This window comes from Leucoraja erinacea, chromosome 3 (assembly GCF_028641065.1).
Source record: "Leucoraja erinacea ecotype New England chromosome 3, Leri_hhj_1, whole genome shotgun sequence".
In the NCBI taxonomy this organism is placed as follows: Eukaryota; Metazoa; Chordata; class Chondrichthyes; order Rajiformes; family Rajidae; genus Leucoraja; species Leucoraja erinaceus.
This window is the reverse complement of record NC_073379.1, coordinates 12825253-12844915: the sequence shown is the minus strand read 5'-3', so window position 1 is coordinate 12844915 and position 19663 is coordinate 12825253. Positions and strand designations below refer to the sequence as shown.

At 44.1% G+C, this 19663-nt stretch overlaps 1 protein-coding gene across 1 annotated transcript in view; it reads left to right on the top strand.

Annotated features, from left to right (window-relative positions):
* LOC129695298 (uncharacterized) overlaps nt 1-17816 on the top strand; it is a 97509-nt gene extending 79693 nt beyond the window's left edge. Inside the window, 4 exon segments of the mRNA XM_055632120.1 lie at nt 1082-2264; nt 5518-5658; nt 7798-7942; nt 12510-17816. Of these exon segments, the coding sequence (XP_055488095.1) occupies nt 1082-2264; nt 5518-5658; nt 7798-7942; nt 12510-12661 (1621 nt within the window). The 3' untranslated portion in view covers nt 12662-17816.
* Nucleotides 17817-19663: the final 1847 nt, after the last annotated feature.

Here is a 19663-nt window from a genome sequence, read left to right as displayed (position 1 = left end):
GGCAGACACGACAGAGGTGTTTTAGAGGCCTTTGGATAGACACGTGGATATGTGGGAAAAAGAAGGATACAGATCATGTGCAGGCAGATAATCCATCAGAGATAGATAGATTATTGATTAGTACAGGTGTCAGAGGTTGTGGGCAGAAGGCAGGAGAATGGGATTAGGAGGGAGAGAGATCAGACATGATTGAATGGCAGAGTAGACGAAGTGGCCTAATTCTACTCCTATGACTTTATGAGATAAGAGTTTGGCTTGGCATCATTGTTCGGCACAGACATTGTGCTCCAGTGCCTGTTCCTGTGCTGTACTGTACTGTGTTCTACGTTCTTTGAGTTTACTTACAATGCCAACTATACATTATCTGTTATTAGGCTATGGTCAATAGAATTCAATTAATCATACAAAGACATAACAGTAACCCCTTATTTAACAAAATAATTAATGGAATTTAAGAACAAACAAGTTTGGATTGTTCGGCTATTTGCCAACATCAACATGCTCAGTGGGTGGCACAGTGGTATAGCTGGTAGATCTGCTGCCTTACAGTGCCAGAAACCAGGGTGTGATCCTGACCTCGGGTGGTGTCTGTGAGGAGTTTGCACCTTCACCCTGTGACCATGTGGGTTTCCTCCGTGTGCTCGTATTTACTACCACTTCCCAAAGACAGGCTGGTTTATAGATTTATTGGCCTGTGTAAATTGCTCCTAGTTTGAAGGAAGTGATAAAGTGGGATAACATAGAACTAGTGTGAACGGGTGATCGATGGTCGACGTGGACTTGGTGGGCCAAGGGCCTGTTTTCGTATGTCTAAACTAAAGATAGACACAAAATGCTTGAGTAACTCAGTGGTACAGACCATATCTCTAGTTAGAAGGAATGGGTGACGTTTCAGGTCAAGATTCTTCTTCAGACTTGACCTGAAACGTCACCCACTCCTTCTCTCCAGAGATGCTTTTGTGTCTATCTCAGTATAAACCAGCATCTGCTGTTCCTTCCTATGCATCATATCTAAACTAAACTACATGCCACATGTTATAGGTATCAGAAATATATTATTTAGTGATTGTTTATTTTATAGGGCCTCCCCAGGATCATTCAGGCAAGGCACGCTGCAAAAACAACTAACTGCTCTGGCCACTCGACAGAGAAGACTTCTAAATTTGTTACAGAAGCAGAAAACATTAGATCATAAATTGCGGGAATACAAATTAAAAGAGCGACAGTCGCGGAAAAACAATATACAAACCCAGGGTAAACGTTTGACTTGCCCTACTGAAAGCAGAATCAAACCCTCGAAAGCAGTGGAGTTTCTGGATCAAAATGAAGGACTTGGTGCTGGCTGTGCAACTGAAGAGTCTGAACAAATATCCATTGCCTGTCCAGCTCGCGGATCAGAATGCTTACAACCGGACAACTTTCCCAATCAGGGAGAGACTAATATTTCAGCCAATCAGGAGACAAATACAACTACTGCTGTTGTGGATCATAGCTCTGGACGAGATAAAGAAACTGTTGCTGCAACCAATGTTGTTGACGCTACAAGTAGCGATGGCAGTATAAGTACAATTAGTGCTTCAGAACCTGACCCAAGCCACAGAGAGTCAAATTTGTTACAGTCACGTACTCTGGAAATGTTACAAGTGGAATCATTAAACTCAAACCAAACTGAGACAAACAGAGATTCAACACCATGCAGTAACTCAGGCCAGAATATACATTTGAACATAGCACATTCGATCAATAACCCAGAAAATAACGCTGGAAGAGTTTGTAACTCTATGCTGGTGAACACCGAAAAATCTACAGTGTTGAGGGTAAACCTGATTAGTTCCAACCAGCCAAGGTATTACTTGCTTCCAGCTGCCATACAACCTGCAACCTACATGATACCAATTAATTTAACCAAGCAGCCAAATGTATTAAAATCCAACCTTAAGTTGAACGCACCACAGAGTAGGATTCAACAGCAGATTTTACCATTTAACACTGGAGGTAATAGTGTGAATTCCCAAAATATTGTGAAGGTAAATGTTTCTCAGCCAGACAACCGGGGCACATTGCTGGTAAATAACAGACAGGCTACCAGCAACAACCAAGTTCACGGCCTGGCGAATGCATCTGGTCTTTCTGGGAGAGAGCTCAATATAAAATCTCTACCAGTGGATAGAGGAACTGGGCAAAGAAAACTACTACACTTAATAGATCTCATCAAACATGGATTGATTCAGCCGGGAGACGATGTCCTTGATCTCAAACTACTGGTGAGTCATTAAAAAGAACCACGTATGAACCACGGCGAGGAGGTAGAGTTGCTGCCTCACAGCACCAGAGACCAGGGCTCGATCCTGATCACAGGTGTTATCTATACGGAGTTTGTACGTTCTCCCGTTGACCGCATGGGTTTTCTCTGGGTGCTCTGGTTTCCTCCCACGCTCCAAAGACGTACAGGTTTATAGGTTAATTGGCTTGGGTGAGTTGTAAAAGTGTCCCTAATGTGTGTAGGCTAGTGGACGGGGTGATTGCTGGCCGGTGTGGACACGATGGGCCAAGTACCTGTTTCTGCACTGAATCTCTAAAGTCCAACATCATTATGGCACAGATGAGGTTATTCAACCCGTCAAATCCATGCTGGATTCAAGCAGGACAACATAATTAGTCTAATTGCCCTGTTTTATTCCATATAATATAACCATATAACAATTACAGCACGGAAACAGGCCATCTCGACCCTTCTAGTCCGTGCCGAACACATAATCTCCCCTAGTCCCATATACCTGCGCTCAGACCATAACCCTCCATTCCCTTCCCATCCATATAACTATCCAATTTATTTTTAAATGATAAAAATGAACCTGCCTCCACCACCTTCACTGGAAGCTCATTCCACACAGCTACCACTCTCTGAGTAAAGAAATTCCCCCTCATGTTACCCCTAAACTTCAGTCCCTTAATTCTCATGTCATGTCCCCTTGTTTGAATCTTCCCTACTCTCAGTGGGAAAAGCTTTTCCACGTCAACTCTGTCTATCCCTCTCATCATTTTAAAAACCTCTATCAAGTCCCCCCTTAACCTTCTGCGCTCCAAAGAATAAAGCCCTAACTTGTTCAACCTTTCTCTGTAACTTAGTTGCTGAAACCCAGGCAACATTCTAATAAATCTCCTCTGTACTCTTTCTATTTTGTTGACATCCTTCCTATAATTAGGCGACCAAAATTGTACACCATACTCCAGAATTGGCCTCACCAATGCCTTGTACAATTTTAACATTACATCCCAACTTCTATACTCAATGATCTGATTTATAAAGGCCAGCACACCAAAAGCTTTCTTTACCACCCTATCTACATGAGATTCCACTTTCAGGGAACAACAATTCCCCACAACATCCTCTCATGACCTTCCAACCTGCTTTTAAAACTTTTTGCCACTTATCTACTCTGAAAGGCAATTTATAGTGGCCACATAATCAATCAGTACCTCGCGAAGATGTGAGAGGAAACAGGGAGAGTATGCACATTTAGCAGCAAAGGTCAGAATTGAACCTGGGTTCCAGAGCTGTGGGCAGCAGCACTGACTGCTGTACCACTAGTTTATCAATGGCAAACTAAATGAGATTAAGGTGCATCATCATACAGATGATGGAATAAGCTTGAAGCCTGAAAAGTCTACTTTTGGTTCATCTGCAAATTGTGCATCATGTATATGTAAAGGAGTCTCCTTTATGTTAGAATATGTAATGTACGTAATCTTACATGGAATAAAATGGAGGCAGCTGAAAAGAATGCAAGGGGGAAACGCAAGATACTGCTGAAATACGGGATATGCTAAAACTGCTGAAATACGGGATATGCTGATTTAAATGATATCTAGTAGATAAGGAATAAATGCTGCCACTCAAACAACCCTCCTCCCCCCCCCCCCCCCCCCCCCCCCCCCCCCGAGTTACTGCAGCATTTTGTGTTCTTCCTCCAGCTATCACTTTCCTGGCTTTTTCCTGCTCCCATCTCTATTCCATCTACCTCCCTCCCTCCCCCCATCTCTCCAAGTACAATCCTGACTCGAAACGTCACCCATGCATATTCAATAGAGCTGCCTGAGCCGCTGAGTTACTCAGCAATCTGTGTTTATGTGTTTATTGTTCAGATTCTTCATTGTACTGGACTGGTTTGTATCTGGCAGGGAAAGATTCGAAGTTGCGAGCTTCCCAGATCTATCTGTTGAGACGCTGCATAGTACAACATGTGGCAAAGTTGTGTCATTTGGACGGACACACAAAACATTGCAGAATACCTTTGATGGTGGTATAATTATAATAATAATAATAATAAATTTTATTTTCGGGCGCCTTTAAAGTCTCAAGGACACTTTACAGAAATTAACAGAAGAGAAAAAACATATAGTCGGAGAAAAATAAATAATAAAGACATCACCAGTACACAAATTAAAGACAGAAATCGCTCCAAAGACAAAAAATCAAAAAACACAATGTGAAGAGAGAGCAGCGGCAGCTAAAGCGCGCCAGAGTCCACTCTCCCTTCCGACAGCCATCTTGGACACAGACTAACATATTAACTTACACACAAAAAAAAAACATCCAAGGGAAGGCACAATGTCCAGTCCCCATCCCCAGTTCACCCAGAGTCAGGCCTATTGAGGCCACCGCAATTGCCTCCACGGAGGCCCGATGTTCCTGGCCGTTCTGGCTGGGTGGTGTTGCCTCGGCGTCGGGAGAATCCTCTCACCGGCTGGGCCACCTGGAACGGTCGCTTCCTAGCTGGGGACCGCGGCTTCCGAAGCCGACAAGGCCGTGCCGGTTTGGAGCCCCCAGGCTCCCGATGTTAGAGTCGGCGCGGCCCGCTCCGCTCCGCAGCCCGGAGGTGTTGATCTCGGCGGTCACAGCTCACCGGAGCTCCAGCGCGTCGACCCAGGCAAGGCATCACCCGCTCTGCTCCACGATAGCGCTCCAGCGCTGTGCCGCCAACGAAGCCGAGGTGCTGGGCGGTCCCCGCCAGGAAACGGTGCTCCACGCCCGCTGGTAGGCCGCGAGGACGGGTCGACGGGGCAGCCCGGAGAAAAAGCTGCCTCACCGACTAGGTAGGGGCCTAAAGTATAATTACCTCCTACACCCCACATTAAAAAGTCCATTTCTCCAACAGACGAAGCTCAGGACTTACTAAAAGCTTCAAAAAAAATGAATTGAACGGACGGCTGCTGGTTAGCAGTCGTTCCCCAAGATGGCTCCTCCTCGGATGATGTCTTCAACATGTCTGTCTGTCCAGCTTCTTCAAACTTTTGGAAACCTTCGTGAATGTCCCAATACCATCAGAAACAACACCAGTTCAACACTTTCATAATAATTATATACATCCCACATTCTTTATTTGGCTCCCTATATGTCTTTTTATGTAAGCACTGGATGTGCATATTTTACATTTATGAGCAGTGAATTAATGGTGGATCTCTTTATTCAGGTGAGAAATCCAGATAATGTCAAAATTGGTTTCTTGTCCTTAGGGAGTTTGCTATAAAGCTGATCTTCTTGATACTGGTATAATTAGAGATAAAGACAGAAAACTATATCGTAATCCAGTGCATTGGATTAAAGAACTTCTGGAAGAAGGAATGCCAGTCAGCCGGAGCTTTGCATGGAGCAAGGTAATGACAATGATGGGGAAAAGATTCTGACTATCCAGCCTGTCTCTACCTTGCACAATTTTATATACTTCTATCAGGTCACCCATCATAGAAACATAGAAATTAGGTGCAGGAGTAGGCCATTCAGCCCTTCGAGCCTGCACCGCCATTCAATATGATCATGGCTGATCATCCAACTCAGTATCCCGTACCTGCCTTCTCTCCATACCCTCTGATCCCCTTAGCCACAAGGGCCACATCTAACTCCCTCTTAAATATAGCCAATTAACTGGCCTCCACTACCCTCTGCGGCAGAGAGTTCCAGAGATTCACCACTCTCTGTGTGAAAACAGTTCTTCTCATCTCGGTTTAAAGGATTTCCCCCTTATCCTTAAGCTGTGACCCCTTGTCCTGGACTTCCCCAACATCGGGAACAATCTTCCTGCATCTAGCCTGTCCAACCCCTTAAGAATTTTGTAAGTTTCTATAAGATCCCCTCTCAATCTCCTAAATTCTAGAGAGTATAAACCAAGTCTATCCAGTCTTTCTTCATAAGACAGTCCTGACATCCCAGGAATCAGTCTGGTGAACCTTCTCTGCACTCCCTCTATGGCAATAATGTCCTTCCTCAGATTTGGAGACCAAAACTGTACGCAATACTCCAGGTGTGGTCTCACCAAGACCCTTTACAACTGCAGTAGAACCTCCCTGCTCCTATACTCAAATCCTTTTGCTATCATCCTCAGACATTCTAGAGAAAACATCCCCATTTGTCGAACAATCCTGATCATACTGTTCCTGACTCACCAGGTGTTGTCCCATGCTCATTCTAAACCCTTATTTCCTTATTTCCAACTTTCCTTTTAAATTCAACAATAGAAAAATATTATAGCGCCATGTAACTCCTGAAAAGAAGTGAATTAAATGGGTGGCGCAGCGCCATACACCCGGATTTGGTCGTGACTATGGATGCTGTCTGTACGGAGTTTGTACATTCCCACCATGACCTGCGTGGATTTCTCCAGGGGCTCCGGTTTCCTCCCACACTCCAATGATGTACAGGTTTGTAGGTTAATTGACCATTTAAATGGTATATTTTCCCTAGTGCGTAGGATAGTGTTAGGGTGCGGAGATCGCTAGTAGGCGCGGACTCGGTGGGCCGAAGGGCTTTTTTCTGCGCTGTATCTCTAAACTAAACTAAATATGTGCTGGAGTATTAATACGGAATAAAATTGTATATTCAAGAAAATCTGCCAGGCCAGGAACGCAACGTGCCAGGAAATCAGTTATAGAGTATCACAGCATGGAAACAGGCCTTTTGGCCCAATATGTCCATGCCGACCAATATGCCCAATCTACACTAGTTCCTCCTCCCTGCATATGCCTCTAAACCAATCCTATCCATCCACTAGTACAAATGTTTTTTAAATGTTGTGATGGTACCGGCCTCAATTACCTCCTCCGGCAGCTTGTTCTATATCTCTACCATCCTTTGTGTAAAAAAATTTGCCCCTCAGATTCCTGTTAAGTGATCTGTGCATTAATGTGTCGAGAGTCACATATAGAGGACATTTCCTTCCCTCAAAGACATTAGTGAACTACCTGTATTAGTAAACCGGAAATGTTCATGCACCAATCATTGCTGCTTTCACTATTGCTTTTAGTCCAATTTATTTCATTTAAATTCCCTTTTGCCAAGCCATTTCCCATTCGTCAAGGCTGGAATTTTGGCTAGTTTTGCACACCCAATCACCACCACTTAAGATGAATTCCTGTGTTTCCACATCCTGATTTCTGAAAAGGGATTCTTCAATTCTTTCTGATGCTTTTTTTTCCTCAAACCTCTCTAGCTGAATATATTCATCATAAAGAAAATATCGTTCATTGTAATGATTGAATGACATTGTAACTGCTGGAGATTATAAAAAAAGATTAATGTTGCAGATATGATATGGATGACCATTTAAAATTTCCGTAAAATATTCTCACTGAATTCTCCACATAAAGATTAGACAAGCTGTTCCTGGGAACAAAGTTGATTTTAAATTTCAAAATGTTGCATTGCACTGACGGCATGTCAAGTTGAGATTATTGTCATTTCAACAAATAAGGTGAGGTACTGGTTAAGTGAAAATCTTGCTTACTGTGTTTATTTTTTAGGTTACGTACAAAGGAAAAGAACTCGACAAATACAGCACCATAATTACAACATCATCCAAGACCCCAGAGACTCAGTCTATTCCAATACCCATCCTAGCAATAGATGAGACATCCTCAGTAACTGTGCAAAACAGCATCTGTGCAGGTTTGTTAATATGAATGTTACATCAGCCAGTAAACCATTTATTTTATGCCTATTATTTTAATTTACTTCAAGTTAATATGATCCAACTGTAATATTTTGGATTCAATAGTAGAAAATAATGTATTTTTGTACTTTCATCTTCTCATTTGATGTAACCAAAATTTAATAACATTTTCTTTTGAAGAAAATTATGCATTCCTGTGATGGATAAAGAACATAAACCCATAATAGAAGCAGAAGAATGCCATGTGGTCCCTTATTCCTACTTGACCATTCAATAACCATACATCATGGGTGATGTTTTACTGCACCATTAAACCAACATGCTTTCATTTCCCCAACACCTAAAAACCTGTGCTCAGCAACTAAAGAACTTAATACCAAAGGTTCAGCCACTTTCTAGATTAAGACAAGTTCATGGGAATCCAAGCAAGAATACATTTTCTAGTGATTTTTCATCAAAGCTCTGAGGACTGGTCAAAAAATTGATGTTCTTCCTCTGGCAGATGTTGGACCTGGTTGGAACACTCTCTGAAGGTAAAGCCAGAGACATCAAAGTGAGAATGCAAGAATAGGATAGGGTATTAAACCACCAGGTAATTGGAAGCTGAGGTTTACCCTTATGGCGTTAACAGCGCTGTTCTGTAAACTCTTCTAATCTGTGTTTAGTTTCTCCAAAATGTAAGATATACATTATGAGTACCAAATTTTGTACACTAAATTAAAAGAAGTGCAACTGAATTGCTGGCTCACTTGGAATATGTGTTTGGACTCCTGGATGGTGGGTAGGTGAAGATGGAAGTGTGAATGGGGTGTGGAGGTCGAACGGTCCCTGAGAATGCTGAGTGAGGATGGGAGGGAAATATATGTCTGGTAAAGGCATCGTTACCAGACACATGGTGCTGCACATCAGGCTGCTGGAGAAGATGAGAGCCCATGGTATTGAAGGGAAGATACTAACGTGGATAGAGAGTTGACTGGATGGCAGAAAACAAAGTGTTGCAATAAGAGGCGCTTTTTCAAGTTGGCTGCCAGTGACTAATGGAGTTCCGCAAGAGTCGTTGCTGGGGCCACTCCTCTTCACGTTGTATATTAATGATATAGACAAGGGGATTGAAGGCTTTGGGGCTAGGTTTGCAAATGATGCTAAGATAGGTGGAGGGGCAGGCAGTGTAGAGCAAGCAAGGTCTCTGCAGAAGGATTTGGACAGGTGTTGATTATTTTCTAAATGGAGAGAGAATCCAGAAATCAGAAGTGCAAAGGGACTTGGGATTGCTGGTGCAGGACTCATCAGTAGTAACAAAGGCAAATTCAATCTTGCATTTATATCAAGAGGACTCGAATACAAAAACAGGGATGTAATGCTGAGGTTCCATAAGGCGCTGATCAGGCCGCATTTGGAGTTCCGTGAGCACATTTGGGCCCCATATCTGAGGAAGGATGTGCTGGCTCTGGAGAGGGTCCAGAGGAGGTTTACAAGAATGATTCCAGGAATTAGTGGGTTGGCAAATGATGAGCGTTTGACAGCACTGGGCCTGTACTCGCTGGAGTTTAGAAGTTTGAGGGGGAACCTCATTGAAACGTTCAGAATTATGAAAGGCATAGATAGAGTGGATGTGGAAAAGATGTTTACACTGGTAGGAGAGTCCAGGACCAGTGGTCATAGCCTCAGAATTAAAGGGTGCTCTTTTAGAGAGGTGAAGAGGAACTTCTTTAGTCAGAGAGTAGTTAATCTGTGGAGTTTATTGCCACAGAGGGCTGTGAAGGCCGTCAGTAGATATTTTTAAGGCTGAGATAGACAAATTCTTGTATAGAACGGGTGTCAAGGGTTATGGGGAGAAAGCAGGAAAATGTGATTAGGAGACAGAGATCAGCCATGATTGAATGGCGGAGTAGACGCGATGGGCCGAATGGCCTAATTCTACTCCTATAACTTGTGAACTTGAATCACATGTGTTTAGTTTTGTTTATTGTCATGTGTACTGAGATACAGTGAAAATCCTTTTGTTGCGTGCTAACCAATCAAGGGAAAGTGATGAAGGGTCTCGACCCAAAACGTCACCCATTTCTTTTCTCCAGAGTTGCTGCCTGTCCCGCTGAGTTACTCCAGCATTTTGTGCCTATCTTCAAGGGAATTACTATACATGATAACAATCAAGCCATCCACAGTGTACAGATACGTGACAAAGGGAATAATATTTGGTGCAAGATGAGTAAAGTAAAGTCCAATTAAGGATAGTCCGAGGGTCTTCAGTGAGGTAGATAGTAGCTCAGAACTATTCTCTAGTTGTTCATAGGATGGTTCAGTTGTCCGAAAGGGGAAATATGGTGAGGCCAATGGAAGTACTATCCTTGTTCTGTGTGGGAGAACGATACGTAAAAGCAGAGTACATTTAGTTTTGTTTGTGAAAGATATTAATAACTCTAAAGCAAATGTACATGTGTTATTATCTGTGATAGCACTAAGATTGCTGTGGTCGCAAACTGAGGAAAGCTGCCCAAGTATACAGTGGCATAGAGATCAGCAACAGAAATGGGCAGAAAAATGGCAGATGGAGTTTAATCCCAACAAGTATGAGATGCTGCATTTTGGTAGGTCAAACGTAAGGGGAAAAATGTAATTAAGGATCTTGGGGTCCAAATCCTTAACTCCCTGAAAGTGGCAACACAAGTAGATAGAGAAAGAAGGCATGTAGATATAGATATGCCATTTATTGTCACTATACATGTACAGTGAAACTGAAAGCTGCTCGTACTCAGTGCATACATACAATTTAGCACAAAAAACAAGAAACAGAAAAAACAAAAAACAGAAGGGGGATGGGGGGGGGGGGGGGGGGGGGGGAATAGGTGCACAAATTCTGCGGCGTTACATACATATATACATATATACAGATGGAAGTCCGTGTTGGGCGGTGTAGTCAGTGCATGTGTGAATTTGAATTTATAGTAGATATAATTCTCGGAAAGCAACTATTCCTGAGTCTGTTTGTCCTGGATTTGATGCACCTATAGCGCCTTCCAGAGGGCAGCAGGTCGAACAGTCCAAACGCAGGATGGGAGCTGTCTTTGATGATCTTCTTTGCCCTGCTAAGGCAGCGGGAGGTGTAGATGTCCATCAGGGAGGGGAGAGGGCAGCCAATGATCCTCTGCGCTGTCCTGGTTACCCTCTGAAGCCTCTCCCTGTCTGCCATGGTGCAGCTGCCATACCATGCTGTAATGCAGTATGTCAGCAGGCTCTCGATGGACGAGCGGTAGAAGGTCAGCAACAGGTTAGAGTCCAGGTTGTGCTTCCTGAGGACCCTCAGGAAGTGCAGCCGCTGCTGAGCCTTCTTGATGACCGCTGTCGTGTTGTCCGTCCAGGAGATGTCAGCAGCGATATGGACGCCGAGAAACCGGAAGGTGTTGACCCTCTCCACACACTCGCCGTTGATGTGTAGGGGGGCTAAGTCGGTGCTGTGCCTCCTGAAGTCGACAATGAGCTCTTTTGTTTTCCTGGTGTTCAGAGCCAGATTGTTTTCTGAGCACCAGGTTGTCAACTTCAGGACTTCCTCTCTGTAGGCTGCCTCGTCTCCCTTCGAAATAAGTCCGACCACAGTAGTGTCGTCAGCAAATTTGACGATGCGGTTGTTGTTGTGGGCCGGGCTACAGTCGTAGGTGTAGAGACAGTATAAGAGGGGGCTTAGCACACAGCCCTGTGGGGAACCGGTACTCAACCTGCGAGTGGAGGAGAGGTGGGGGCCGAGTCTCACAGTCTGGGGCCGGTTGGTGAGGAAATCCTTTATCCAGGCACATGTGACAGTGGGGAGTGTGGTATGTTTGCCTTCATTGGTCACGCCTTTGAGTAAAAGAATCAGGAAGTCATGATGCAGCTCGATATGACTTTGGTTAGGCCGCATTTGAGTATTGCGTACAATTCTGGTCGCCCAGTACAGGAAGGATGTGGAGGCTTTGCAAAGTGCAGGGGAGGTTTTCTCAGAATTATGCTTGGTTTATGGATTATTAACTACTAGGAGAAGCTGGACAGATTTCGATTGTCTCCGTCGGAGGTTGAGGGGAGGATTCTGACCGTGATGGGCCAAGCTGAGTCCATAGCCTCTTGCATTCCTATGCATTGGCTCAATTACAAATTCACATTGGTCAAGTGGCAATCATGAAAATAAAAGTGGAATGGACTGGTCAAGCTGGAGTGAATGTTGTCTCCGATTTAATTGAGGTCCACCTAAAATTAACACTCATCTGCCCAAAACCAAATGCAGGGATCCACAATCTCTTACTCTTTGGCTTCATAATTTTCCCTTTTGTCTCTTGAAAAACCAATAAGCTCTTAGAAAAGATGGAAGTCATTACCAGTAGAGGTTTGCAGTTAGTAAGCTCTGAGCATTTATCACAAATCTTGCTAAATGGTCTTAAATGTCGTTACTATACTCTAACCAGCACAGGAGTTGTAACAGCTATGTTCCGAACTTATCAAAGTTACTTATCAAATAATTTTGGATCATTGTCAGTAGTCTGCCCGTCCAACCAGAGGCATTGTACAATATGTAATTCTTTATATCTTGTGCAGATAACTTCTCACAGATTCAGATAAAGAAATCCAACAGCAGCTTTATGCAGCTTCGGGAGATTCTCCTTATAAAGAATGAAGAATTCCTGCCATGTCACATCATGAATCAGCACTGGAAGTTCTACGCAGAATCTGATGAGTGGAATTTCTGAACTTGCTCTTTAAAGAAGAAACAGCCACAACAGTAAATAATTTATGAGTAAAACACAAAGTGCTGGAGTAACTCAGTGGGTCAGGCTGCATCACTGAGGGAATGGATAGGTGACATTTTGGGTCAGGACCCTTCTTCAGACATTTCCAATATCTGCAGCCTGACCCGCTGAGTTACTCCAGCACTTTGTCTTTTGCTCAAGGTTCCAGTTTCTACAGTTCCTTGTGTCTCCAATAAATAATTTAACATTGTGTTAAGATTGTGTTATATTAATGACACCAAACTGCTATTGTCAACAAAGATGTTATTTCCAAACGGCATGTTTTGCATTGTCATTGTTCATTTTAAATCCTCCTTGATGACAACTGTAATATATATTAATGTTTCATCTTTTTTTCCTATTCAATTGGATAAATATCAGGAATATTGTATTTCAAAAGGGTTGTGTGAGGTTTACCGAAGTATTGTGAAATGAGTGCATAAGAATGTAATTATTGTTCTTTTTTTTATAAAGATATGCTATTTATACGATGCATTTAGTCACATAAAGTCCACGTAAAATGAAAATTAATGAATATTGCCAATGAAAGAAAAACATATATTAACCAAAGAGATTGCATCTCTGAAAAAAAAGCAGCATTCTTTAGCTTTAATTCAGATGTCATCAGAATATTTGGTTTAATATATTTCAGGATAAGCTTAATATTTAAATTTGCTGCTTTATATTTCAGATCAAAGATTTGTCACTCAGACTTCCCAATCTGCTTTCCCAAAGAGATTTGTTTATTGATATGTATTTCTGTTGAAATTGTTGTTATTCCAATACTTTTGGAAAAATAAATTGGATGTTGACAGATTTCTGAAAAAAATATGATTCACTGAAGTTTGACCCATTTACCCCGATTCTATTTACATTGAAGTCCAAAGTGCATTTTGATTATTTGGGGATCAAATAATCCTTTAAAGTGGTTAATACTTAGTATAGAAGCTGCATGAAAAATAATATATGATTTAACATAACATATTTTAGCTGCATTATGTAAAATTTACAACAGATGATTTGTAATATATGTTGCTGGGAATTTAAAATCCCAGTTAAGTGATAGCACTGGTTTTCCCAAAGATATTAAAAGACGAGATGTAGGTTTAGGGCAGAAATTCCAGAGTTTAGGACCTATACTGCCAATAAAAGGCTGCCAGTGAAGCAACAAGGGTTTGGGAAATGCACATTTGCAGACTATTGACTTTTTTTAAATAATTAACAGAATATGGAGTTACGGCCAAGGCCAACCATTATTGATCATTGTTTAGGAAGGAACTGCAAATGCTGGTTTAATCCAAAAATAGACACAAAAAACCTGGAGTAACTCCGCGGGACAAGCGGTATCTGTGGAGAGAAGGAATGGGTGACTTTTCGGGTCGAGACGCTTCTTCAGACCTTCTTATTGCTCATTGCTACCTGCACTTGAGAAATGGAGATGAACAGCCTTCTGTTTTGATGAAGCTACACTCATGGCAGTGTTAAGTAGAGGATTACAAAATTCATTAAACCTGTGAAGGTTAAAAGACATGAAAATATTTCCAAATCAAACAATGTGTTACTTGGGTAGGATGGTGCAGCCTCACACCTCAGGCCCACAACATCCCATCCAAATGATATATTAAATCCCACATTGCAAAGGGAAACACTATATCATTGAAAAAAAGGCACAAACGGCTGGAGTTCCTTGACTGCATTAGTAAAGTTGAATAATAATAAAGCAGAAACAAAGATTCAGCCCATCTCCATAATGTAACCATCCATATTCATATTCATATCATAACCATAATCCTATCCATAATGTAACCATCTCCTTCACACCAGTTGAAGCAGGGGATGCAAGTAGAATTACTCCAGAAATTTAAAAAACTGCGCATTAGCAATCCAAAAAGAAAGCATAAGATTAGTTTGTCCTCATCTTCCACCCTACACTCCCGAACTCGTAACAAGGGCAGAGTCCCCCTTGTCCTCAGCTTCCACCCTACTAGCCGTCATATGCAACAAATAATCTTCCAACATTTTCGCCACCTCCGACGGGATCCCACCACTTCCAGGTGCGGCAGAGGTTCACCTGCACCTCCTCCAACCCCATCTATTGCATCCGCTGCTCTAGCTGTCAGCTGCTCTACATCGGTGAGACCAAGCGTAGGCTTGGCGATCGTTTCGCCCGACACCTCCGCTCGGTTCACACTAACCAACCGTATCTCCCGGTGGCTCAGCACTTCAACTCCCCCTCCCATTCCAAATCCAACCTTTCTGTCCTGGGCCTCCTCCATGGCCAGAGCGAGGCGCACTGTAAATTCCTGCACCAAAAAATGCCTCCCCAGCCTGTCTGAATGACTACTGTCCGGTGGCCCTCACCTTGGTCGGCATGAAATGCTTTGAGAGGCTGGTCAAGAAACACATCTGCACCTTCCTCCCCCGTTGCAGTTCGCATATCGTCCGAATAGATCCATGGACGATGCGGTCTCCCAAGTTCTGCACACCGCTCTCTCTCACCTCGACAGCCAGAAGGGGAGCTACGTGAGGATGCTGTTCATAACTTCAGTTCAGCCTTCAACACGATAGTCCCCACCAGACTTGCTGAGAAGCTGCTGGAATTGGGGCTCAACACCTCCCCGTGTGCCTGGGTTCTGGATTTTCTCACCGCCAGGCCCCAGGTAGTCAAGATGGGAGGAAATACATCGAAGTCCTTCACCCTGAGCACAGGATTCCCCCCCAGGATTGCGTCCTCAGCCCCCTATTGTACTCCCTGTACACACATGACTGGCTAGGTTCAGCTCCAACTCTACAGGATCTGACATGGACATCACACGCCGCAGCACTCGTGAGTAAGGCAAGGCAGCACCTTTACCACCTCAGGCAATTGAGGAAATTCAGAGTGTCTCTGAGGATCCTCCAGTGCTTCTACTCAGCGGCTGTGGAAAGCATCTTGGCTGGAAACATCACAATTTGGTTTGGGAATTGCTCTGCCCAGGATAAGAAGGCTCTGCAGAGAGTAGTGTGTTTGGCCGAACGCACTATGGGAACTTCACTCGCCCCTCTGCAGGAACTATACATCAGGAGGTGCAACTCCAGAGCCAATAAGATCATGAGAGACCCCTTCCGCCCCTGCAACGGACTGTTCCAGCTGCTACGGTCAGGCAAACTCCTCCGCTGTCATGCTGTGAGAACGGAGAGGATGAGAAGGAGTTTCTTCTCAGAGGCCATTAGGACTGTAAACTATCTCACCAGGGACGAAACTGCTGTACCAATTTACCAGTTCAAGTTCAAGTGAGTTTATTCTCATGTGTCTCTGAGGACAATGAAATTCTTGCATTGCTTCAGCACAACAGAACATAGTAGGCATTGACTACAAAACAGATCAGTGTGTCCATATACCATTATATAAATATATACACACATGAATAAATAAACTGATAAAGTGCAAATAACAGATAATGGGTTATTAATGTTTAGAGTTTTGTCCGAGCCAAGTTTAATAGCCTGATGGTTGTGGGGAAGTAGCTATTCCTGAACCTGGTTGTTGCAGTCTTCAGGCTCCAGTACCTTCTACCTGACGGTAGCAGGGAGATGAGTGTGCGACCAGGATGGTGTGGGTCTTTGATGATACTGCCAGCCTTTTTGAGGCAGCGACTGCGATAGATCCCCTCGATGGAAGGAAGGTCAGAGCCGATGATGGACTGGGCAGTGTTTACTATTTTTTGTAGTCTTTTCCTCTCCAGGGCGATGCAACCGGTCAGCATGCTCTCTACTGTGCACCTGTAGAAGTTAGAGAGAGTCCTCCTTGACAAACCGACTCTCCGTAGTCTTCTCAGGAAGTAGAGGCACTGATGTGCTTTCTTGATAATTGAATCAGTGTTCTCGGACCAGGAAAGATCTTCAGAGATGTGCACGCCCAGGAATTTGAAGCTCTCTGTGGGGTCTTTTTAAATTGCTGTTTCTTCTTTTTTTTCTTCTCTCACACAAATATGTAATTACTGATTCTGCTCCATTCTGTTTTGTAGTTCTTTTGCACAATCCGCAAGCATTCCCACTTTTCATTTCACTGCAAATCTCGTATGTGTGTGTGACGAATAAACTTGACTTGACTTGACTTGATGAAGTTTAATGTGGATAAATGTGAGATTACCCACTTTGGTATCAAAAACAGGAAGGCAGATTACTAACTAAATGGTGTCAAGTTGGGAAAAGGGGAAGTGCTATGGTATCTGGGGGTCCTTGTACATCAGTCTATGAAAAAAAGCATGCAGGAACAGCAGGCAGTGAAGAAAGCGAATGGCATGTTAGCCTTTATAACAAGAGGAATCGAATATAGGAGCAAAGAGATCCTTCTGCAGTTGTACACAGCCCTAGTGAGACCACACCTGGAGTACTGTGTGCAGTTTTGGTCCCCTAATTTGAGGAAGGATATTCTTGCTATTGCAGGAGTGCAGCGTAGGTTTACAAGGTTTATTCCCGGGATGGCGGGACAGTCATATGCTGAGAGAATGGAGCGGCTTCTACACTCTGGAGTTTAGAAGGATGAGAGGATATCTTATTGAAACATATAAGTTGTTAAGGGTTTGGACATGCTAGAGGCAGGAAGCATGTTCCCGATGTTGGGGGAGTCCAGAACCAGGGGCCACAATTTAAGAATAAGGAGTAAGCCATTTAGAACGGAGACGAGGAAACACTTCTTCACACAGAGAGTTGTGAGTTTGTGGAATTCTTTGCCTCAGAGGGCGGTGGAGGCCGGTTCTCTGGATACTTTCAAGAGAGAGCTAGATAGGGCTCTTAAAAATAGCGGAGTCAGGGGATATGGGGAGAAGGCAGGAACGGGGTACTGATTGGGGATGATCAGCCATGATCACATTGAATGGCGGTGCTGGCTCAAAGGGCCGAATGGCCTACTCCTGCACTTATTGGTTATTGTCTATTGCCTGCAGCGATTCAAGAATTCAGCTATGCATCACCTTTCAAAAGATTATGATCAAATTAACTTTCTCCGAAGAAAAAACATAAAAAAAGCAAAAAATAAAGGTGAAATCTAGAAATGTCTGCTTCTTTTCAACGTTGGGTGTGGTAGCCCACGTCAAAGCAATCAGCAGAGTCACTGGTTTGATGTGAAATTCTTTAATGTACGATTGCCAGTAAAAACAACACTGAAAACATTTTACCTTGTTAAATGAGATACATTTACAATGGCATGGTAGACCATTAATCAGTAACATTGAATAAACCTGCTGGCTCTTAGAATCAATTGCCTGCAGGGAGTGTCACTACTCTGGTTTCATGATTGTGGTCTGTTGATGAGGAAGTCGTAGATCCAATACTCTAATTCATCATCCAGCTGAGAAAGAAGAGGGATCCTTCGGGGAGGAGGAGGAGTGCTGAGAACGTGAGTATGGAGGGAGACCCTTCGGAGCTGGGGGTGGGAGGGGGGGTGCCAAGACCCAGGGGGGACACGACAGAAGGGGGGGCACCGAGAACAAAGGAGCTAAGGGGGACCGGCGGGGTGGTGAGGGCGGGGGTTGCCAAGACCAGAGGGAGACAGGGAGAGGAGGGAGGGGCTGCTGCCACATGCGGCGGCAGGCAGTAGATAGGAATGTTGGGTGAACTTTTGTAACTTTGCCAGCACCAAAACGTGGAGACTCTTGTGTACTGCCTAGATGAGGTCTGCTACATGCAGATTGTCAAAGCATCACTGTACCTGGTACATGTGGAACCAAACTATCATTGAATAACAGAACCATTGAACCATTATCTATTCAAATGGATCACTGACCTCTGTTGCTTGTGTGTGTGTATATATATATGTATATATTTGCAGATGACATAAGGACAATTATAAAAGAGGCAACAGGATATAGATCATTTGGAAAGAAGAATGAGAGAAATGAGTTTAACCTAGACAAGTGTAAGGTGTTGCACATTGGGAGTCAAATGGAAGAGAAAATCATATGGTAAATGTCAATACTCTCAGGTGGAGGAGTCTCTGTGATGGACGTTTATGTTAAAATGTGTTTTGTGTGTTCCATTGCTTTTTATTTGTATGACGGATTTGGCAAATTCAATTCCTCATTTGTTGCAAAACATACTTGGCTAATACAGGGCTTCCAACTCTCACGCTTTGAGCGTGAGAATCACGCCCTCAAGCAAACTCTCACGCCCTCACGCTGATCAGACATTTCTCACGCTCTGTGGTGAGAAATTCTGTGATCAACAAAAATTTCAAAACTCGGATAAACTGCATGGTCCGCGGGTGTTGGAGAGCCGGGGCTGAGGGAGGGATGGAAGCAGCGGGCGGATACAGAGGCGGGGAGCCGGGGCTGGTGAGTTTGCGGGGCTGACGAGTATTTGCGCGGCTAGCGAGTCGCTCGCTGCAGCTTCGGCCATGGAGCACTCCGGACAGTGCGAGTGGCCCGGGCCGTCGGAAGCATTGCACCGCTGCCGTGAGAGTCTCTGTGCCGAAGGGACAGACTCTCAAAGGGAGGTCGAGAGAGAGAGAGAGAGAGAGGAAGGAGACCGGGAGACGGGGGAGAGAGAGAGGGGAGTGAGAGGAGAGAGAGGGGAGAGAAGAGGGAGAGGGGGAAGAAGTAGGGGGAGAGAGGGGGGAGAGGAGGGGAAGAGAGAGAGGGGTGAGAGGGAAGAAAGAGGGAAGAGAGAAAGGGGGGGGAGAGGCAGGAGAGGGTATGAGAGAATGGGAGAGAGAAGGGTGGTAAAAGAGAGAGGGGGAAGAGGGAGAGGGTGAAAGGGAAATGGGGGAAAGAGAGAGAGATGGGGGGGGCAAAGAGAAAGAGGAGATAGAGACGGGGGAGAAAGAGAGAGGGGAGAGAGGGAGGAAGAGAGATGAGAGAGGGAGAGGGGGGGAAGAGAGAGGTGGAGAGGGAGACAGAGAGAGAGAGAGAGGTGGAGAGGGGGGGAGGGGAGAGAGAGGGGGGGAGGGAGAGAGAGAGGAGGAGAGAGAAGAAAGAGGGGAGA